This window comes from Balaenoptera borealis, assembly GCF_965194805.1.
Source record: "Balaenoptera borealis genome assembly, chromosome: 8".
Lineage (NCBI taxonomy): Eukaryota > Metazoa > Chordata > Mammalia > Artiodactyla > Balaenopteridae > Balaenoptera > Balaenoptera borealis.
In genome coordinates, this window is record NC_138865.1 from 65,885,529 (window position 1) to 65,908,207 (window position 22,679).

Genomic DNA, 22,679 nt, shown 5'->3' on the forward strand with positions numbered 1-22,679 from the left:
AAAAATAAATAAATAAATAATTTATTTTTAATACCAGCTATTAATTTAATATTGAATATTTCCCAGGTCACATGAACCTGAAATTTATTTAGCCTAATTTTTCTTGTATTTAGAATTGTTTGATTTGTAAGCGCTTACTTTACTTTCTTTTTTTTTTTAATGGATGGGCAGTTAATTGAACCCAGTGTTTATATTTTATTTATTTATTTATTTATTTATGGCTCTGTTGGGTCTTCGTTTCTGTGCGAGGGCTTTCTCTAGTTGCGGCAAGCGGGGGCCACTCTTCATCGCGGTGTGCGGGCCTCTCACTACCGCGGCCTCTCTTGTTGCGGAGCACGGGCTCCAGACGCGCAGGCTCAGTAGTTGTGGCTCACGGGCCCCGCTTCTCCGCAGCATGTGGGATCCTCCCAGACCAGGGCTCGAACCCGTGTCCCCTGCATTGGCAGGCAGATTCTCAACCACTGTGCCACCAGGGAAGCCCTAAATAAATTTATTTCATTAAAAAAAAAAAAAGAAAAGCCACTGGGCAGAAAGGTAGAACCATCTATTGATAAATAAGGCTTGGGGGGGAGCTTGGGATAGGAAGAGATAATGCAGGACTTTTAAGTGTCCTGAGGGCCATTAGAATGATCCAATTTGCATTTTAAAAGATCACTGAGTAGAGAAGAGATATCAAGGGGGGTAGAGTGGATACAGAGGTGGTACCAGGTGGAGACTAGAAGACTGATCTGATTCATATTTAGGAAGCAGAAGTGACAAGGTTTGGTGATGGTACAAATGCGAGGGCTGAAGAGCCATGAGGTGTCTGGGATAACCCTCAGGTTTCCCAAGTTAACAGTGAAATGGAGTGAGGTGCAAGAAAAACTCAGAGGACCAGAGCTGAGAGGAAAGATCACAGTTTGGCCTGTTATAGTTAACAGGTAGAGATGCCAAATTAATAACTAAAACTGGATGGAAATATAAAACAAAGAAGTCATCAGCAAAACGGTTTTGATGATACATTATTCTGCTCCTTAAATATTTACCCACAGTAATGTATAATACAAACCCAGAAGAATCTAGAATAAATTTTAAAGTCTCACAGAAACAGACTCACAGCCTTAGAAAAACAAACTTATGATTACCAAAGGGGAAAAGCTGGGGTGGGATAAATTAGGATAAATCAGAGGTTGGGATTAACATGCACACACAACTATATATCAAATAGATAATCAACAAGGACTTACTGTATAGCACAGAGAACTCTACTCAATACTCTGTAATAAACTCGATGGGAAAAAAATCTGAAAAAAAAATAGATATATGTATAACTGAGTCACTTTGCTGTATACCTGAAACTAATACAACATTGTAAATCAACTATACTCCAATATAAAATAAAAATTAAATTAAAAAAATTTTAGTCTCTATGGAGCAGCAATTCATAAATACCACAGTAGCTGAAGCCAATGTGTATCTGAAAATACAGAGCAAGAGCAACGGTGTAACTAAACAGTCACATTCAAAATAATCCTCTTTTATGAAATAGTAAGGAATCACTTGTCTATTGTGTTCACAATATGCTCCATATCTAACACAGTGCATGGCACATAAGAGGTGTGATCTATTGAAGACAAGTACCCACTACTAGGCAGAATAAACCACAGCAAAAATAAAACAAATGGCGCAAATAACAAGCAATTCTGCAAGGAAAAACTGTACTATGAAACATACAAATGTATAAATAAGGACATTTCTCAGGGAAAAAAAGGGAAATTAGTTATTTAGCACAAACTCAGTTCTCATACCCAAATAGATGCTATGTTCTGGTCCCTAAGAATCAGCTTAATTTCAAGTTTCTAGGGAAGACCACCCCAGGCAACCTCACTAATCCCTAGAAGTCCCTACATATGAGAAAGAATAGAAATGTAATAAAAGCTTGATGTTGAAAAGCTATAGTAAAATCTCATCTAGGTTATTAAAACAAAACAAAAAAGGTTAAAAATGGCAATTACTAATGATCTTTTTTCCTCTAAAGTCTCCTGTTTCCAGATTTTCTAACAAACATGGATTTTAACTGGTTTTTTCTCCTGTTCACAAAGGTCATACTGATACATAGGAGAAAAATCCAAAGATGCACATAAACACGAAGGAGACAAATTAACCATACTCCCATTGCCCAGAAGTAACCACTTTCAATATTTCATGTGGAGCTTTTTCTGTGCATACATGGGGATGGAAAGTAAAGAGTGATACACAACTAGACTTAAGTCTATAAATGAGATTACAGAACACTGCTATGGCAAGTATATAGGACTGAGGAAAGACTAACCTAAAGTGACAACTGAGCTGAGCTATCTGAAGGATGAGATGGAATTAACCAGACAAAGAAGCACAGGCTGCTAGGCAGGGAGAACAAGAATGTGTGCTGGGTACCAAACCCCATCAAGCCAGGCAACTGGGGAGAGGGAGGAGACTGGCTGGGCAAAGCCTTGTTGAGCGGACTCAGGGAAAGAATGAGGTGAGGCCATTGAAAGAGAAACAAGGTAAACAGACTCCTCAAAGGGAATGTCCCAATTGCTTAGGTGGGAAAAGGATTAGGCCCTACAAGTGTGGACTTAGATGATCAGCATCTTCTCCCAAAGGGTATAAAGAGTAGGGGCACAGGGGAATCTTTGGGGAGGGGAGAGAGGGGTGAAGCTGCAGGGAGAAAAATAATAATCCGATATTTTAAATTTATATTTTAGGCCCCAAAAACCCTTCTAGATTGATAAGGATAAAGAAAATGCAGTGACTTTAGCTATGGTACAACTCCCAAGAAATTCATATCAGAAATGAAGGTAGGGAGAGAAGCATTAACTATTCATATTACAAAAAAGAAAATATAAATTTTAAAAGACTGAAAGACCTGCATTAGACACTGAGTTTAATGACAGCATGTAATGTACCTGTTTTATCATCATATCTCTAATAAGCATACAACAAATAAATCAATATCAAGGGAATAATCATTATGAGTATTACATATGAAAAAAGACTGGGCTAACAGAAAGGGACGATCTTAATGGCATCCAGACAAGAAAAACACAGCACTATACTCAGGACAAAGCCACACACAGAGAATTCTGCCTCTAAGAAGTGGTCTTGGTAGTGAAGCAGGAAAGAGTCAATAGGCCCCTCAAAGGGGTCTATCAATACTACTATCCCTACCCGCTCATTCACTCATTCAAGAGAAAATGTTTAATCCAGAAATTCCACTACTAGGTATATATCCAAGAGTTAAAAAAAAAAAAAATATGCATACAAAAACTAGTTCATGAATGTTCATAGCAGCATTACTCATGACAGCCAAAATGTAGAAACAACCCAAACGCCCATCAACCAACAAACAGACAAAATGTGATATATCCATACAGTGGAATATTATTCAGCCATAAAAATGAATAAAGTACTGAAATATGCTATATATAACATGGATGAACTTTGAAAATATTATGCTAAGTGAAAAAAATCTAGCCACAAAAGATCAAGTATACTATGATTACATTTATATGGAAAGTCCAGAAGAGGCAAGTCTACTGAGCCAGAAAGCAGATTAGCCCTTGCCTGGGGCTGGGGTGAAGATTGGGTTTGGAAGAAATGGACAGTAACTGCTAATGGGAAAGTATTCCTTTTTGAGGTGATAAAAATGTCCTAAAATTGATTGTGCTGATGGTTGCACAATTCTATACATATACTAAAAACCATGAAAAAAAATCCACTTTAAATAGGTGGATTTCATGGTATGTGAATTATATCTCAATAAAGCTGTTATTAAGAAAGAGGGTATTTTGAGCACCTGGGGCACTATGGTAAACTGCTGGAAACAGAACAAAGAAAACACAGACACCCACACACACAAAACCTGTCCTCAGAGCTCTTAACATTGTAGTAGAGAAGAAAAGGCAATTAACAGGCAATTAGAAAACAATGAGAAAAGCAAAGAATTCAGACTGTACCCCAGCGGCACCTAACCTAGCCCCGTTACGATGTCTAGAAGAGAACTCAATATACCAGATTTTCGTCCTTAAATTTAAATTTAAGTCTAAGAAACTTTTTTTAAAATTAAGTACCTGTTCAGCCTCTTAAAATCTGCGTTCTTACTGAATGTTAACAGACTCTTCTTTTAAGCATTTGCGCACATGCAATGTTTAAAACATGTTTTTAACTTTACAAAAGCAACAGATTACAGTCTGTTAATAAAATGAAACAAGTCTCCGATTTAAACTGTATTGCCAAGTTCGTGGGGTGCTGTAAAGATTATGTGCAAACTTTTCATAAGACCTTAAATTGGAAGAAAGAGGGCCTAAAAAACCCGAACCGTGTGACACATTCCAAAACAAAGCCTGAGAGTTGGGAGGGGACCCGCAAGGTAGGAGAACTAGACTAATGATTATAAAGAACTGAGTGCTACAAAGTAAAAATGGACCTTTAAGATTTAAAGCCACTAATTTTCAAACACGACGCTTCGAAATTAGAATATTAGTAACCGTTGCCATAGAAACAGTGACGCTGAGTTTCCCGAGATTAAAAATAAAAAAATACTGCAAATTCAAGTGGGTGAAATAGGGCAAAGTTTGGTCCGAACGTAGGTGAACCGAGCCTACCAAGAAACTTCCACAAGGTTAAGAGTGGACCGACTGCAACTTTTAACCTACACTTCCGAAGCAGCGCTTGATAAATCACCCCGCAGGGTAATTTACCAACTGCTAAAAAAAAAATAAAGTTTGCCCTCTCTTCTCCAGGGGGAGGAACCACACAAAAACCCTCCCTGGGATTCGCCCACAACCAAAACCAGACCGTGCAGACGTGCGTGGTTGCAGCTCAAGGGGAGGCTGGCTCCGAGTTCACCCGGAAAGCATCCGAATCGAGCCCTGCTGGTTTCATTGGCTGAGCCCCGAGGAAAACCCCAAGCTCAAGCCCGGAGCCCCAGCCTGCCCGGCTCCTTTCTTCACATTCCCACCCCCCGCCACGTCCCATGCCTGGCATTCCACGCGACCCGATCCAACTCATACTTATTAAGCACCCACTGTCTACACCGCATCGTGGCAAGAGGCACTGCAGGAAGAAATGGCCCCACGCCGGAAAAACCAAAAGGATAGCCACAGCAGCTAAGGACGGACCCGAGAGAGGAGCTGGCTACCTACGGTGGGGTGGTCTGGAGAGGAGCCCTCACCCCCACCCCGCGGGTCATGAGAGTCCCAGGGAAGAGATGGCCCCGAGGGGCGCACCAGGCCCGGCCTCCGCGGAGTCCACCGCAGACCGGGCTGGGAGGGGAAAGGTAAGGAGTAGGCATCCCCGGACCACCCGCGCGCTCCTCTGTTCCAAGGAGCGCGACCCCGACTCCGGCCCCCGGGAGAACGGCGAGCCTGAGGACCGAACCCCCGGAGGGCCGGAGCGGGCTGTCACTGGCTCTCGCCTCCCACCCCTGAGACCATGGCCGGCCGCTCTCTCGCCAGCGTGACAGTCGCGGCGGCCGCGGACCTGGCGTCTCTGGCCCGGCGTCTCCGCTCCGCCGAACGCCGGCACCCCCTGCTGCCCCGCGCAGAGCGGGGCAGTGCCGGGAAGACCGCCCGGGCCCCTCCCCCCACCGTCCCCATCCCCCGGACTCCGGAAAAGCGGTTACCTGGCGCGCGGGCGGGGGAGAGGACACGACCCAGAAGAGGAAGGTGAGAAAGCAAACGGTGGCCTCCGGCCCAGGGAGATTCGGGAAATTTGGGAGACTTGTTCCGCACTGGGTGACAGCTGTTCCCTGCGCACGCGCACCCGGTCCCAGTCTCCCGATGACTCCGCCGCTACTCACCCTCCCGTCGAGGGGCAGGGAGACAGCGGCAAAGGCGCGCGCACAGCGCCAGCCGGCTCTCCCTGCGCGAGGGCGCGCGCGCCATCACGTGACCGCTGGGGCCCGGCACTTAGTGGGTCACGTGAACTTCCAAACAGCTTAAAGGTGCCAGGCACCTTCTTGCTTTGGGCTTAATCTTCTGCACTGTTCTTAGCTTAGGCTCCCACCGCGCTTCGTGTTTTCTGGAGACGGACATGTCCCCTTTTGCCCAGAAGGGGAAGACATTTGAGCAGAAGGAAGGAACAGGTGCACAGAACCTTGCCTGGAAGCGCCTACCGGGTTCCCGCAGGGCTGGACCTGATGGAGTCCACGCGCCACACGTCGCCCTGGGCTCCGACGCGGGCCTATGGCGGCCTCCGGAGCGCAGACGTCAGAGTGGCGTTGCCCTGGGTGCGGCCTCGGAATGCCCAGCCGAGCCTGGCTAGGATGTCGCGGCTCGCTGCTGGGCAGCAATGACAGCGTCTTACGGCCGGGGCTTCTGAGCCTCCAGACCGAAATGAGAGATCCCGAGTGAGCGAAGGGTGTGTGCCTGCCAATCCTTTAACAAGTAACTCAAGCAAGAAGCTGTGTTGTTAGTCGAGGACAGCGAAACTGTCCTGTACTGCAGTCACCTACGCGGAACAAGGTCCGCCCCGCGCAGGTGTGCTCTTGAGTCCCGAGGCGGCCCTAATAGGAATTCGGACAGGGGGTCTCTCAAAAACTTGTGGTGACAGCACAATGGCCTGAATTGTAGTAACAGGAAGTGCAGGTACCTCCGGACCTCTCAGAACGTACTTAAATTAGCTTGCTACAACTTGTTATTTCTCCGCTGTACCTCTGCCTTCCAAGGTGTCAGAAAGAACCACACAGACCTTACTTAACTAAGGTCTCTGTACTACCAAAGACAGATGACTGAGCACCAGGTGTTTTGCAAAGCTGAACAATTTTTTTAACTTCCTGTAGAGTTCCCAGCTGGGTCCTTTGTGACGTTTCCCCTAACGTCTTCTCGGCGAAGAAAGATTGGGCAGAACCTTACACTTCTGAGCACACTCGGGCTGTCTCATATGCTGAGTTTTCTACTACAATCCACTGATTTCTGTTTTTTTTAATATCTAAACAGGTCCACTTACCGCCCCCTGGAAGTCTTTTCTCACTGGAAGGAGCATTGCGAGGACAGATGAAATATGGGTGATTAAGTAAAGCTAATGGAATTATTGGGTCACCACATTTCTTTAGTCATTAAATTAGAAACATTACCCACATAGGTACACGATTGAACTTCCCTAATATGTAAACTCAACTGGGACTTTTCCAAATGTGTATACTATGAGGATCCCAACCCTCCTTACAAGTCAATCGGATATGCTAAAACCATAAACATATAACAACATTCATTTAGGGCTTACTGTGAACTTGACACTGTTTTAAGAGCTTCACATATATTAATGAAATTAATCCTTAAATCATTCAATGAATAGGTATGATTATTACCTCCTTGTTACAGATATGAAAACGGAAGTACTGAGATTAAGAAATATGTCAACTACTAAACACTAGGGTCCTTGGAAGCCATATGCTGTATTAGACGAGGAACCCAGTACACCAAAACTAAAAGTCTGGAAACCTGAATTCCAGTCCACTCACAATTTGTAGACACATAATATTGCACAAATAACGTTTGTTGAACACAGTAAATCGAGTCTCAGTTTTTTTAATCTGAAAAATGAGGGTGACGTATCAGTTTTGCTGACTTTGAGCATTTTTGAACATTAAAGAAGATACCGTACAATGTCAAAACACTTCAAAAGCTGTAAAGCACTGTGTGAATCTATTAAGCACTTCACAGTTTTGGAAATTGAAGTGAGCCTACTAGAAAATCAGCTGGATTCATGTCACAGAAGACAATGTTGTGTCCCTAATGTATTGAAATACCTCTGTTGTAAATTACAATGAAAATTAACATTTTAGCCATGTAGTAGATTAATATATTTAGGTCCAATTAAAAACGCCAATTGTAATAAGATGGAGGCTGTATAATGGATACATAGATTTTCCTTGAAGCTTATGTTATGTGAACTACTGTTCACCTCAGAGACAATACTTGTAAATTTCTTAAAATATGTATAATGCAGCAAATTGATAAACTGATACACTACTAAATAATATAGTCTAATTTTGAATATATTGAAGTCCATTAGACTTTTGCAAATATAAAGAAATAATAGTAATACTCATTAATGTTTCCATTTATCATTATCACATATGTATGTTACTTCTACAGGTATAATACAAACCAACCAATAACTAGATGTTCAGATGATTTTTTTAAAGTGTCATAGTTAATATGATAGTGAGTACCTAATAAAATTAGAAATCTTGGTACCTGTTCTTCTCTGTGTCCTGTGTTCTGAAGTTCAGATCAATTTATCTCCTACATGGATTATTACAAAAGTCTCCTAATGATCTCCCTACCTCCAATGCATTCTCCACTCACCCCCTCCCCCTCCAACTCATCTTCTGTACTGCAAGTCAGAATTACCCTCCTAAGATAAAAATTGGATCATGATTCCACGCAACTGAAACACTTCACTAATTCCCCATCATCATCAAAGCTTTCCAGTCTTTTTCCACTAAGGGAGTCACAATGGCCAAGAAGAATATGGTGACCAAGGATGTGGGCTAGACACTGAAGTGAGTCAACTCTCTGTATAAGCTAAATATTCAATCAGTTTGGATACCATTATGTCTGTGTTTAATATAAGAAAAACACCTAAAATTACCAGTTAAAATATTTAATTTCCCCATCAAAATATTTGAATAAAATTATAGCTTTGGGGATACATGTCATTTTTTTCCCTAGGGCTTCTAGTTCTCCCTGGGCCATTGTCCTAAACTTGTACGTGTGTGTTTGGAAGGGTGGGGTGCTGGGGGAACAAGTGAGGTAGTTTATGTTTTCTTTCACATCAAGGAAAACATTGGGACTTACTTATGACATCAAGTCATAACAATAAAAAATTAAATATTCATTTTAGCAAATAAAAACTACATACCCAAGTTGAAGTTGCAAACTCAGTATCTATAGTTGTTTAAATCCTTTTTATTATGTATTACTGTTATTTATTATTATTTGTACTATGTTTTATGAACAGGTTTTGGATAATGATACAACTATGAACAGGACAGATGTGGCCTTGCTCTCATGGAACACACAATAAAGCCACAATGAGATACCAACATACATCCACAAAAATGGCTAAAAATAAAAACTGACAAACAAACATTGGTGACAATGTGGAGAAACAGAAACACAAATAGAAATACATATACATATGCATCAAGCACATACACAAAAAGGTTTATAGCATTACTTGTGAGGCCCCAAACTGGAAACAACCCAAGTATCTATCAGCAGTTAAGTGGAGATATAAAAGTCAATAAATTTCTACAATGGAAAACTATACTGCAATAAAAATAAATGAATTACTGCTACCCAGAACAGAATGACAACCTCACAAAAACAATGGTAAGTGAAAGAAGACAGACCCAAAAGAATACATGCTGTGTTATTCCATTTATTTAACATTTAAAAATAGATAAAACAATTCTATGGTGTTAAAAGTCAAAATAATGGGGACTTCCCTGGTGGCACAGTGGTTGAGAATCCGCCTGCCAATACAGGGAACACGGGTTCGAGCCCTGGTCCGGGAAGATCCCACATGCCACAGAGCAACTAAGCCCATGTGCCACAACTACTGAGCCCATGTGCCGCAACTACTGAAGCCGGCGTGCCTAGAGCCCGTGCTCCACAACGAGAGAAGCCACCGCAATGAGAAGCCCGTGCACTGCAAGGAAGAGTAGCCCCCGCTCGCCACACTGCTCGCCGCGTGCAGCAACGAAGACCCAACACAGACAGCCAAAAATAAATAAATAAATTTTAAAAATTTATTAAAAAAAAAAAGTCAAGGGCTTCCCTCGTGGCGCAGTGGATGAGAATCTGCCTGCTAATGCAGGGGACACGGGTTCGAGCCCTGGTCTGGGAAGATCCCACATGCCGCGGAGCAACTAGGCCCGTGAGCCACAACTACTGAGCCTGCGCGTCTGGAGCCTGTGCCCCGCAACAAGAGAGGCCACGATAGTGAGAGGCCCGCACACCGCAATGAAGAGTGGCCCCCGCTTGCCACAACTAGAGAAAGCCCTCGCACAGAAACGAAGACCCAACACAGCCAAAAAAAATAAATTAAAAAAAAAAAAAAAAAAAAAGTCAAAATAATGGTTGCCTTTGAGGAGAAGAAAGGGGTGGAGCAATTGGGAGGGGAGGGGAAAGGAACCTCTGGGGTGCGGCTTATGTTCTGTTTTTTAACCTGGATGATAATAATTGTGATAATTCATCAAGCTGTACACTTATGATTTGTGCACTTTTATATAAGTGACATTTCAATTTAAAAGGTTTTCAAATATTTAGTATGTTAATATTTGTATATTTTTTATAGCAACTTTCTTACCCACCTTTTGACAAATGGACCACCCAGGTTGATTTAACTTGATAAATAAAGGGTAAAACTTCTGAACCTTCCCTTTCCTTTTGAACAAAATTTTTTGTTGATTACAAAGGGGAAAACTTGAAGGCAAAAACAAGTGAAAAGGAAACTGAGTGCCTTTTTCCTTTGGTCCTATTGACCCTTAAGAATTTCAGTAACTGAAAGAGTTTTCTCTCTACTGTTTCCTTTACTTGGATAGTTTCTTTATCAGGGTTGTCAGTAACTCACAGTGAAATGTAATACTCTGTTACAATAATTTTGTTAGCATAAGTAATTTTTTAGCTTTCTCAGCCATATTATACACTACTGATATTTCAAATCCTTTTTAGTTGCAGGCAAAGAATATACAGGCATACCTTGGAGATAATGTGGGGACTGTTCCAGACCACTGCAATAAAGTGAGCCATATGAATTTTTTGGTTCCGTAGTGTATATAAAAGTTATGTTCACACTATACTGTAGTCTATTAAATGTGCAATATCATTATGTCTTAAAAATGTACAGACCTTAATTTAAAAATACTTTATTGGCAAAAAAACGCTAACCATCATCTGAGCCTTCAGAGGTTGTAAACTTTTTGCTGGTGGAAGGTCTTGCCTCGGTGTTGACGGCTGCTGACTGATCAGAGTGGTGGTTGCTAAAGGTTGGGGTGGCAGTGGCCATTCCTTTAAATAAGACAGCAATAAATTTTGCCACATCAAATGGCTCCTTTCACAAATAATTTCTCTGTAGCATGCAAGGCTCTTTGATAGCATTTCGCTCAGAGTAGAACTTCTTTCAAAATTAAAGTCAGTCCTCACAAATGCTGCTACTGCTTTATCAACTAAGTTTATGTACTAATCTAAATCCTTTGTTGTCATTTTAACAATCTCCACAGCATCTTGACCAGGAGTTGATTCCATCTCAAGAAACCACTTTCTTTGCTCATCCATAAGTGACTCCTTATTCATTCAAGTTTCACCATGAGGTTACAACAATTCAGCCACATCTTCAGGCTCCACTTCTAATTCTAGTTCTCTTGCTATTTCCATCACATCTGTAGCTCCTTCCTCCACTGAAGTCTTGAACCCCTCAAAGTCATCCATGAGGGTTGGAATCCAATTTTTCCAAATTCCTTTATTTATTTATTTTATTTTATTTATTTATTTATTTATTTATTTTTGGCTGCGTTGGGTCCTCGCTGCTGCGCGCAGGCCCTCTCTAGTTGCAGCGAGTGGGGGCCACTCCTCGCCGCGGGGTGCAAACCTCCCATGGCGGTGGCCTCTTTTTTTGTTGCGGAGCACGGGCTCCAGGCACGCGGGCCCCAGCAGCCGCAGCACGCAGCGTCAGCAGCTGTGGTGCACAGGCCAGCTGCTCCGTGGCATGCGGCATCCTCCCGGACCCGGGCTCAAACCCGTGTCCCCTGCACCGGCAGGCGGACTCCCAACCACTGCGCCACCAGGGAAGTCCCCCAAATTCCTTTAATGTTGATATTGTGACCTCTTCCCATGAATCTCAAATGTTCTTAATGGCATCTAGAATGCTCGATCTTTTCCAGAAGGTTTTCAGTTGACTTTGTCCAGATCCATCAGAGGATAACTATGGCCACTATAGCCTTATGAAATGTATTTCTTAAATAATAAGACTTGAAAGTCAAAATGACTCCTTCATCCATAGGCTGCAGGATGGGTGTTGTGTCAGCAAGCATAAAAACAACACTAATCTTGTTGTACATCGGGATCAGAGCTCTTGGGTGACCAAGTACATTGAGCAGTCAATGAGCAGTAATATTTTGAAAGGAATCTGGTTTTCTGAGCAGTAGGTCTCCACAGTGGGTTTAAGATATTTAGTTAACCATCTTGTAAACAGATGGGCTGCCAACCAGGCTTTGTTGTTCCATTTATAGAGCACAGGCAGAGTAGATTCTGCATGATTCTTAAGGGCCCTAGGACTTTTCCGAATGGTAAATGAGCATTGGCTTCAACTTATGGATGAGCAAAGAAAGTGGTTTCTTGAGATGGAATCAACTCCTGGTCAAGATGCTGTGGAGAGTGTTAAAATGACAACAAAGGATTTAGATTAGTACATAAACTTAGTTGATAAAGCAGTAGCAGCATTTGTGAGGACTGACTTTAATTTTGAAAGAAGTTCTACTCTGAGTGAAATGCTATCAAAGAGCCTTGCATGCTACAGAGAAATTATTTGTGAAAGGAGCCATTTGATGTGGCAAAATTTATTGCTGTCTTATTTAAAGGAATGGCCACTGCCACCCCAACCTTTAGCAACCACCACTCTGATCAGTCAGCAGCCGTCAACACCGAGGCAAGACCTTCCACCAGCAAAAAGTTTACAACCTCTGAAGGCTCAGATGATGATGGTTAGCGTTTTTTTGCCAATAAAGTATTTTTAAATTAAGGTCTGTACATTTTTAAGACATAATGATATTGCACATTTAATAGACTACAGTATAGTGTGAACATAACTTTTATATACACTACGGAACCAAAAAATTCATATGGCTCACTTTATTGCAGTGGTCTGGAACAGTCCCCACATTATCTCCAAGGTATGCCTGTATATTCTTTGCCTGCAACTAAAAAGGATTTGAAATATCAGTATGTGTATGAACACTGCTGTGTCTCAGGGTATAGGGAGACCCAAGAAGAGGGAGAGAGAGGGGGAACAGTGAAGCAGTCAGAACACACACATTTATCAATTGTTTGCCATCCTATATGGGTGTGGTTTGTGGTGCCCAAAAACAATTGTAACAGTAACATCAATGATCACTGATCACAGATCATCAAAACAAATAAAATAACGAAAAAATTCAAAATATTGTGAGAATTACCAAAATGCAACATAGAAACAGGAAGTGAGCAAATTTTATTGGAAAAATGGTGACCATAGACTTGCTCAATGCAGGGTTGCCAAAAACCTTCCATTTGTAAAAACCACATTATCTGCAAAGCACAATAAAGCGAAGTACAATAAAGCAAGGTATGGGGCTTCCCTTGTGGCGCAGTGGTTAAGAATCTGCCTGCCAATGCAGGGGACATGGGTTCAAGCCCTGGTCCGGGAAAATCCCACGTGCTGCGGAGCAACCAAGCCCGTGAACCACAACTACTGAGCCCACGTGCCTAGAGTTCATGCTCTGCAACAAGAGAAGCCACCACAATGAGAAGCCCGGGCACCGCAACAAAGAGTAGGCCCCCCTCGCCACAACTAGAGAAAGCCCACGTGCAGCAACGAAGACCCAACACAGCCAAAAATAAATAAATAAAATAAATAAACTTATAAAAAACAAAAACAAGGTATGCCTTGTTATTTTTTTTTTTTTTAATAAAAAGGGGGATGATTTTAAAAATATTTTCTCTCCTTAGTTTGCTGAAATCACTTCTGGTTAGTAAGGAAAGCAGCAGGTCCATTTACAACAGCATATGACAATACCATGTGTGTGTTAACCAGCTTCTTTAGTCTGTAAGCCAGAGGTTTAATGGAACAAGGTGTATTGGTTTACATTGTAAACCCAAGAAAAAATTATCTGGAGAAAAAGTCTATCTTACAACATATCTAACCATTAAATACCATATAATTTCCAGTGTATTAAAGTGTATCTGATTTAAACCAATCTATGGAGAAGACCTATTAATTAATTCACTCATTCAAGCTTTATTGAAATATGCTAGGAAATAGTACTCTGGTATGAATTATAGAAACAAAATGTTCTGTTTGGTGGAGAAATTATTGTCTCTGCCAAAATGAAAACAAATTCTTTTTTTTATACATACTTTATCTATGTTTCATCGTAAGTTAATACTTATTTTCCATAAAAAATGCTTTGGGGTCTTCAGCAAGTGAAGTGAAGGACTTCTGTTTATATATCTTTTAAGTGCTCACTCCCACTTGGGAAAACTGGCATTACCTGCTAAAGTTGAACATATGTATACCCTGTGACCCAGCAATTTCTCCCCTAAGTCTGCATATATATATGCATCAAAATACATGTTAAGAGCAGCATTATTGGTAATTAGTAAAAACATATTACTAAAGATAAAAGGTAGAGGTCAGTGTTTATAGATTTAATCATCATAGAACAGGCCATATATTTCAGGTAGAGGCCAGGTATGCCTCTCTTAGGCCTCAGGTGGAGCCAGAAAGAAAAGGTAGAAGAAAAGTTTCAGGCCCATGAAGTCCCTGTGGTGGGGAAGTGGTCCAAACTGACCAGGAGAAAACAGAGGCCCTGCTGGTAGTAAGCTTGTGAGGTGAACCTGAGAAGGGTTGGGATTTGTACCAGAGTCAACCAAGCCATCCACTGTGGTGGAAGGGGAGGAATTTGGGGCGATACTAATTAGTACCGACCGCATCAGGGTTCCAGTCTAAGCAAATCTCTTCTACTAATGATCATAGAGTACCTGTAATTTCACAGAAGATCCTTCATCACTGAGGAGTACTGTACCCCTCCACCCTCAGGCATGAACTTAAAAGATCCTTTCATTGAAGGAGACATCAGATATTGTATTGCTACTTTTATAGTCTCTCATTATAACAGAAAATAAAGGACTCTTCTTCTTGGAAATGAAATTTGTGTATTAGTTGGAAAGAGATCACGAAATGTTGCTTTAACAATCCCTAGTTTTCAGAGCATTAGCAACTTTTTTTTTTAAACTCATTCCTCTATTAATTTCTGTCTCAGAAAGGTGGCTTGCTTCATCTCTCCGGCAATAGCTCTTTCAGTATCACAAACAAGGACCCAATAGTCACGGACTTTCTTCTGCAGAACAACGTGTTGCCTTATAAGATATTTTCATATTCTATAGTTTCCTTCTATTTTGTTGAATTCACTAATTTTAATATTTCCCTTCTGCTGTACTTAACTGCTCCTAATCTTTCTTCTCTGCTCAAATTCTTCCAGTAAGGTTTTTTGTCTGATCAATGAGTCCAATTTTCAGCTTGAAGCTTTATATTTTCAAGGGACCTTGCGCTGTCTACAATGAGCAAATATCCGGCTCCACCTTCCTTAAGTGCTCTTCCAATCATGCATAATTGACATCTCATCACTCAGATAAAGTTGTAAACGGTTTCTCTCCTGAAACTAATGTTAATATAGCTTGGGTCTTCGTCATATTCATTCTCTGTTATGATAAAATACAAAATATGACCACAAATTTCTCCCATGCTCCTATGCAATGACTTTGTTCTTCCTTCCATCAAGAGGTTATCTATTTCCCCACTCTGTGAATCTGGACTCATCTTGTGACTTGATTTGATCAACAGAATGTGGCAGAAGTGATGTTCTGTGACTTCCAAAGCCAGATCTTAAGAGACATTGCAGATTCTGCTTTTACCCTTTTATGATGCTGCCCTGAGACCATCATGTAAGGAAGCCAGTCTCGCCTGCTAGAGAATAATGGTCACATGGGAAAGAACCAAAGCTCCCAATGGACAGCACCAACTGTCAGACATGTAAGTGAGGCCACATTGACCTTCCAGCCCAACTGTCTTTCAGCTCAATGTTTCTGTACCAGTGAGCCCAGGTAAAACCAGCAGATAAACTGTCAACCCACCCAGAGAATCATTTAAAGATAATAATAAATCATTGCTGCTTTAAGCTACTAAGTTTTGGGGTTGTTTATTATGCCACAATAGATAACTGATAGTATTATCTTCTCTGTCTTTAACTTTCTCAACTTGCTGATCCCCTGACCCTCCATTGTCTAATTCAGAAAATACAATTTCTTTTATATTTTCTTCTTTTTTTTGCCCTCAGTTTCAGAATTGACCTGCACATAACTGATCTGTGCAAGACAATTATTCAAAACTTTAGCATCATCAGTTTTATAATCGAGAGATCCTTTCCTCTCGTTTGGAGACCTTTGATGTACTTTCAGTTTTTCCTGTTTTGCTCATTTCAACTTCCTCTTCCTGTCACATGACAGAGTACACTTAACTTTCTCTTCAAGTAGTTTTGCTTCATTAAGAACTATCTTATCTTCTCTAAAAGGTATACTAAATTCTTACTCGTCATTTTTCTATAAACTTAAAACTTTTCTACAGATTTCTTTGTATTTTCTTCTTAGTTTACACCATAACAAGTATATTTTTCACTGGAATTAGATTACTTTTTAAATGTTTGCTGATTTTATCTAGCCCCTTCATCAGAGAGATGCATTCCTATTTTGTTGGCTGTTCTCTTCAAGTGATTTCTTATCTTGTGAGGCTATTGACATTCCGATACCTTGTCAGTAGCTTCTGGTTTTTTCCTTTCAAGTGAAGTGTATCCTTCTCAGCATGTTGTGTTTAGTTACTTGGAATGTTCTGTTCCTTTTTTGAAACGTGCACAGCATCCCAGGGCACCCCTGTAAATTCTGCAGGTCACTGTCTAGCTAACTCCAGCAGCACAGGCCCTGGTCTAGGTTCCCCAGGGCTCCTGTCTAAATCGTTCCAGGAAATAAAGGCCCTGTTTCTAAGCTGTGGGTTTTTTTGGAGCAGTGCTTGTCAAAGTTTGTTCCAGGAATTGGCCAGGTTAAAACCATTTTCATTATATACTTCGACTTTATTGGCCTTTTCTGCTCTCATTCACAGTGGGGTTGTCTGCAGCTACAACTAGGAGTGATTTCAACACTGCCATGAAGGCTAATGGAAAGGCACCTGTATTACTGTGTTTAAATTCTTTGTTTTAAAACCTGATATAATAAATGTCGATGGATAGACCCACAGAGACAACTTTCAAGAGTGTTAAGGGGGTCCTACGACCAATAAGTTTGAGAACCGTAGGCTAAATTTTCCTTAACTCAATTCTTGGGATGTTCCTTGGTTAAGTCCCTCCTTGAGGCGCCTTCTCCTTCCTTGGGGCATTTGACCCAGAAGAGGGGTCCGGAACTGCTGCCGCGGGGCGTCGCCCCCAGCGTGGGCTGCCGACTGAAGCCACCGCTGCTGCGTCGGGGAGACCCGCGGGGTCGAAGGCGAAGGGGCAGCGAGGTGCTGACCCCGGAGCAGGAGGAGAAGGAGCGGGCCTTGTGCCTCCACCTCTCTGCCCTCCCGCACCCACCGCCCAGGCAAAGCTCTTCCGAGTGCTGGTTCCCGCCTGCCTGGCTGAGTGCCCGGAGTTTCCAGCCCGCCCCTGGCACCTCCTCCACCCTGCAGTCTCCTCCCAGGGTCCCAAGGACTCTCCTGCTGCCCTCCACCCCTCCCCCACCCCCCACCCCCCCAGCATAGGGCTCCAGGTCTGTGTGCCCATGCCTCCTTCGTGAACAATAGAGATAGCTTTGGCAGGGGACTTAGTTTTAGTAAAATAGAAACCGGGCGATTGTTTTGCTGTGTAACAGGAGTTTCTGCAGTAACTCCAAATACGCGGTCCTAAAAAACCTCAAGTTCTGTGCAATTGCGGACTTTTGGGTTAATTAGGAATGGGGCACACCACTTGCAGCCTATCCAGAGCACTAGCAATCCCACTGCTGGCACAGTTAAAATTCCTCCGGAGTGTGGGGCTGCCACCCTTAGGGGACCTCTGGCCGCGTTAGGCGCTATGGACTTCTGCTTCTTTCTTAGACAAGATAGGTTCTTGAGGGCCTTAGAGACTAATTTCATCAAAAATTAAAATCTTGAGACTTCCCTGGTGGTCCAGTGAGTAAGACTCTGCGCTCCCAATGCAGGGGGCTCGGGTTTGATCCCTGGCCGGGGGACTAGATCCTGCTTGCAGCAACTAAGACCCGGCACAGCCAAAATAAATAAATAAGTAAATATTTCTTAAAAAATTAAAGTCTTATCTGGGGTATAGCATTCTTGATCAAATTTTAGTAACAGCCAGAGAAATATCTTTACACTTTTTCATCTGCACACACAGCTTCCCAAAATAGTTTAATGTGGGAAAGTGTGGCCAGGTTTTTGCAATCACTAACCCAGACATTTTTTTCTCTAAACAGGGGGTTTCTGTAGTATTTTCATCTTTTTCCTAAGGTCTTCCTGCATTGTAAGTTTTTGTTTTGTTTTGCTTTTTTTCCTTTAATTGCTCCCAAACATTAATGTGCAGAGGAAAATTCCACTTGAACCCATAATTTCCACTGTTATACTGGCATAGGCTTATTTATCAATGTCCTATGAGCTAATTCTTGTTAAAGAAACACCACAGGTATAGAAGAAGAGACTAACATGCTCCCCTTCATGTTTGCCAGATCTTTTGCCAAAGATTCTCCATTCTCACCTCTTGCTTGGCAGATGTTAAACTGCTACTACTTTTTTAAGGAGGTCACATGTGAACTAGATCCTGAGTTCTCCTAGGTTTGGTAATAAGTTTTCCAAAGACTGTCTGTAATGAGACTGCAGAAGTCAGCCCGTCTCCTGACTCCGCCCCACCCTACCCCTTAGAGGTGACAGAATGTTGTCTGGTGAAGCCCCATTTTTGGTCAGACTTGGAGAGTCTCTTAGCTACTTCCACTTCCACTATTCAAGTGAACAAAATTAGCTACAGATTCCATATAGATGGCAGAAAATTTTGTATTTTCCCTTGTTCTAACTTCCTGTTATTTAACAACAGCAAACAAAAGAACAAAATAAAATAATCATGAGACTAAAGGTGCAAACTCTGGGTAATCCTTGTTGCTCATTAACTCAGTAAATGGATATTCACTGGGGGCCTGCCTCATGCCCTGAGTTGTCAGAGATGCTGGTGATAGTTGTGTACAAGGTAGGTATGGCTTTGCCTATATGAAGTGCCTCGGTGATGCCACTGAGAAGGCAGGAGCCCCCAGCGCTGACAAAAACCATTTCTGTCAACCTAATTTCATTAGCTCTACTTAAGAGGATTAATTATCTAGCAGATGTATTGTTTAGTCCTCTTGATCCCTTGTTATTTTCATATTGAAGTATTTTAGTGATGTTAAATTTCCTAAATTTGATAGCTGCACTGTAGTTATGTAAAAGAGTATTCTTTTTCTTAGGAAATACAAACTAAAGTTTTCAGGGGAAAGGAGACATGATGTATGCAACCCAGCCTCAAATGTTTCAAAAAGTATAAATAATTAATGTGTGCATGGTATGCATGCATGTGTGTGTGGAGAGAGAAAGAGAGAGAAAGCAAATATGGCAAAATGTCAAAAATAGTAAATCTAAGTTAAGTAAAGGGTATATGGGAATTCTTTGTTCTAGTCTTGTAAATTTTCTGTAAATTTAAAATTAATTCAATATAAAAACAGGAAAAAACTACCTAATAAGAAATAGGGGGCTTCCCTGGTGGCGCAGTGGTTAAGAATCCACCTGCCAATGCAGGGCACACGGGTTTGAGACCTGATCCGGGAAGATCCCACATGCCGCGGAGCAACTAAGCCCATGCGCCACAACTACTGAGCCTGAGCTCTAGAGCCCGCGAGCCACAACTACTGAAGCCTGCACACCTAGAGCCCATGCTCCGCAACAAGAGAAGCCATCGCAATGAGAAGCCCGCGCACCACAACGAAGAGTAGCCCCTGCTCGCCGCAGCTAGAGAAAGCCTGTGTGCAGCAACAAAGACCCAACTCAGACATAAATAAATAAATAAATAAATGTATTTTTAAAAAAAAAGAAGAAATAGGTATCAATTCACATTCCAACATCTTTTCTAGAAGGAAATTTGAATAGATGTATCAAAATCCTTAAAAATGTGCATTGTCTTTAAGCCAGCAATTCTACTTCAGGCATTTTGTGCAAGGAATCAATTGGAGGTGAGAGTCACTTATGTGTATGAGACCTTATCCTACCATTATTTTGATAGCTAAAATTTTGAAATATTAAATCCTCATAGTGTTGTTCTGACTAAATAAATTATAGGATTCAATGCTGCCATTAAAAAGCTTGCTGTTGGGCTTCCCTGGTGGCGCAGTGGTTAAGAATCCGCCTGCCAGTGCAGGGGACATGGGTTTGAGCCCTGGTCCGGGAAGATCCCACATGCCATGGAGCAACTAAGCCCATGCACCATAACTACTGAGCCTGCGCTCTACAGCCCACAAGGCACAACTACTGAGCCTGCGTGCCACAACTACTGAGGCCCACGTGCCTAGAGCCCAAGCTCCGAAACAGGAGAAGTCACTGCAATGAGAAGCCTGCGCACTGCAACAAAGAGTAGCCCCCACTTGCTGCAACTAGAGAAACCCCGCGCATAGCAACAAAGAACCAAAGCAGCCAAAAATAAATAAATAAAATAAATTTTTTTAAAAAAAGCTTGCTGTAGTGTATAATATTTATTGTCATAGAAAACACTGGCCAATATATTACTATGTTAAAGAAAAAAATAACTATGTTAAAGGAAAAAATAACAGTATATATTCTTATGTTAAAGAAAAAAACAAAATAATATATAATGTTTTTACCTTTATTTAAAACGTGTACATATTTACAATGAACAAAATCTTAGAAACAATCTATACAAACTTTAACAATGGTTCTTTTTATGTGTTGGGATTACAGAGATTTATGTTTCAAATTAAATTTGTGCTTTTCTACATTTTTCAAACTCTTTGAATTCCACACATATTACTTTGGTAATTAGACAAAAATTAAATCTCCATGATACTCTGTAATATGGGAGTTTGTATGGTAGTTTCACGCTTCACACAACTAAAGATATAGCCTTGGGTTTAGGGGGAAAATATTAACATTATTGTTATTTCATGTACTAATAGATGTTCAACAAATTTGCATAAAGTTTATTTGTATAAAAAAGACACCATGGGGACTTCCCTGGTGGTGCAGTGGTTGAGAATCTGCCTGCCAGTGCAGGGGACACGGGTTCAGTCCCTGGTCTGGGAAGATCCCACATGCCGAGGAGCAACTAAGATGCACCACAACTGCTGAGCCTGCGCTCTAGGGCCCACGTTCCGCAACTACTGAGCCCACGTGCTGCAACTACTAAACCCGCGTGCCACAACTACTGAAGCCCACATGCCTAGAGCCCGTGCTCTGCAACGAAGAGTAGCCCCTGCTCACCACAACTAGAGAAAGCCGCATGCAGCAACGAAGACCCAACACAGCCAAAAAAAAAAAGAAAAAGACACCGTGAGTTCAAGTTGAAGGTAAAAAAGAGTAAGCACACTTTGCTCTGTCTCTTCCACTCATCCAGCTAAAAAACCTAGACAGAATGCAGGGAACAGTCTAAGGACTATGAAAAGTAAATAAAAGCAGGTAAATTGGGGAAGACCAGAAATCACAGTACCAGAGAACTGGAGTTGAGTTTACCACTTCCTTCCCCCTTTTGCATCCCCCAACCTAGTCACAGCACAGCTCCAAACCAGGAAGTACATATCTGTGTGGACAAAGATAGCTCTAGAAGTCCTCTAGTTCAGGCTGGTGATGAGGGAAAGTGTTCTCCTGGTAGTGACCAGTGGTGGTGGTAACAGGTACCTAAAACTCTAAGGGAAACTCGCTCTCCAACTGGATGATCTGTGGTCCCAAGAGAATGGGGAAAACAACCTTTGCTTTTTTTTCTCTCCTTCTCTGTCTTGCTAGCAATTGATTCTGGATGGGTCAGGGAAAGTGTGCAGCAGAGTAAGGTAAATAAAGCCCCAGCTTTCTGGTGAGAGGACCACAAAGGGAGCCTAGGCAACTGAACAGTACTGATGAGATTACAGAAGACGATTTTGGAAAAGTGACCTCAAAAAGTTGTTTCTGAACTCCTGAGCTCACCCCAAGCTGCACATGCATAGATCTGATCCTAAATAGCATACTAAAATCTTTGACAACTAAAGTAACAGTCCTCTGCCCATGCTTCACACTGGCCACGTACAGGACAGAGCCAAATAGAGTGCAAAGACTTTAAAAATGGAACCGACATAGAAACCACAACCCACAGAAGGCTAGATGGAACCTGTGGTCTGAACTAAACTGGGTTAATTGCCTACTAAAGCAGAAAAATCAAAATACTCCATAGGATTTAAACAAGACACAGAGTCTCACAACATTATGTTCAAAATGTCTAGGATACAATCTAAAAGTACTTGACATATGATAAGCCATGAAAATCTCAATGTAAATGGGAAAAGACAATGAACAGATGTCAAAACTGAGATCACACAGATGTTAAAATTATCACATAAAGAATCTAGGACTTCCCTAGTGGCGCAATGGTTAAGAATCCGCCTGCCAATACAGGGGACATGGGTTCGAGCCCTGGTCCAGGAAGATCCCACATGCTGTGAAGCAACTAAGCCCGTGTGCCACAACTACTGAAGCCCACGCACCTAGAGCCCACGCTCCGCAACAAGAGAAGCCACTGCAATGAGAAGCCCGCTCACCGCAACGAAGAGTAGCCCTCGCTCGCTGCAACTAGAGAAAGCCCGCATGCATCAACAAAGACC

The 22,679-nt window shown here is 41.9% G+C and overlaps 2 protein-coding genes across 16 annotated transcripts in view; one reads left to right on the forward strand and one right to left on the reverse strand.

Annotated features, from left to right (window-relative positions):
• Window positions 1-22,679, reverse strand: part of KDM4C (lysine demethylase 4C) — a 443,948-nt gene that overhangs the window by 414,248 nt on the left and 7,021 nt on the right. For 10 of the 14 annotated variants that reach the window (XM_082404370.1, XM_082404364.1, XM_082404369.1 and 7 more), the window contains exon 1: window positions 5,822-6,005. The exons of 2 other annotated variants lie outside the window; for them this stretch is intronic. In XM_082404370.1, coding sequence (XP_082260496.1) covers window positions 5,822-5,906 — 85 coding nt within the window. In that variant the 5' untranslated portion in view covers window positions 5,907-6,005. Of the gene's footprint in view, window positions 1-5,644; window positions 6,006-22,679 lie in introns of those variants that run through there. 2 more of the 14 variants (XM_082404365.1, XM_082404368.1) reach the window with 2 other exon arrangements.
• Window positions 1,293-9,771, forward strand: LOC309634401 (uncharacterized protein). Of its 2 annotated transcripts, XM_082404454.1 has the most exons (5): window positions 1,293-5,299; window positions 5,478-5,687; window positions 6,015-6,500; window positions 6,960-8,530; window positions 8,989-9,771. In XM_082404454.1, exons 1-3 carry the CDS (start codon window positions 5,211-5,213, stop codon window positions 6,283-6,285), a joined length of 570 nt encoding a protein of 189 aa, XP_082260580.1. In that variant the 5' UTR covers window positions 1,293-5,210; the 3' UTR covers window positions 6,286-6,500; window positions 6,960-8,530; window positions 8,989-9,771. The 2 variants fall into 2 exon arrangements, with proteins under 2 accessions (XP_082260580.1, XP_082260581.1); XM_082404455.1 differs by having other exon boundaries at window positions 1,293-5,687.

Bases quoted from the DNA above. Each gene is read 5' to 3' on its own strand.
- LOC309634401 (XM_082404454.1), top strand. From the start codon at position 5,211: ATGAGAGTCCCAGGGAAGAGATGGCCCCGAGGGGCGCACCAGGCCCGG. The intron at 5,300-5,477 runs GTAAGGAGTAGG...CTCTCTCGCCAG, and splicing joins ACCGGGCTGGGAGGGGAAAG to CGTGACAGTCGCGGCGGCCG. The intron at 5,688-6,014 runs GTGAGAAAGCAA...CACTGTTCTTAG, and splicing joins ACACGACCCAGAAGAGGAAG to CTTAGGCTCCCACCGCGCTT.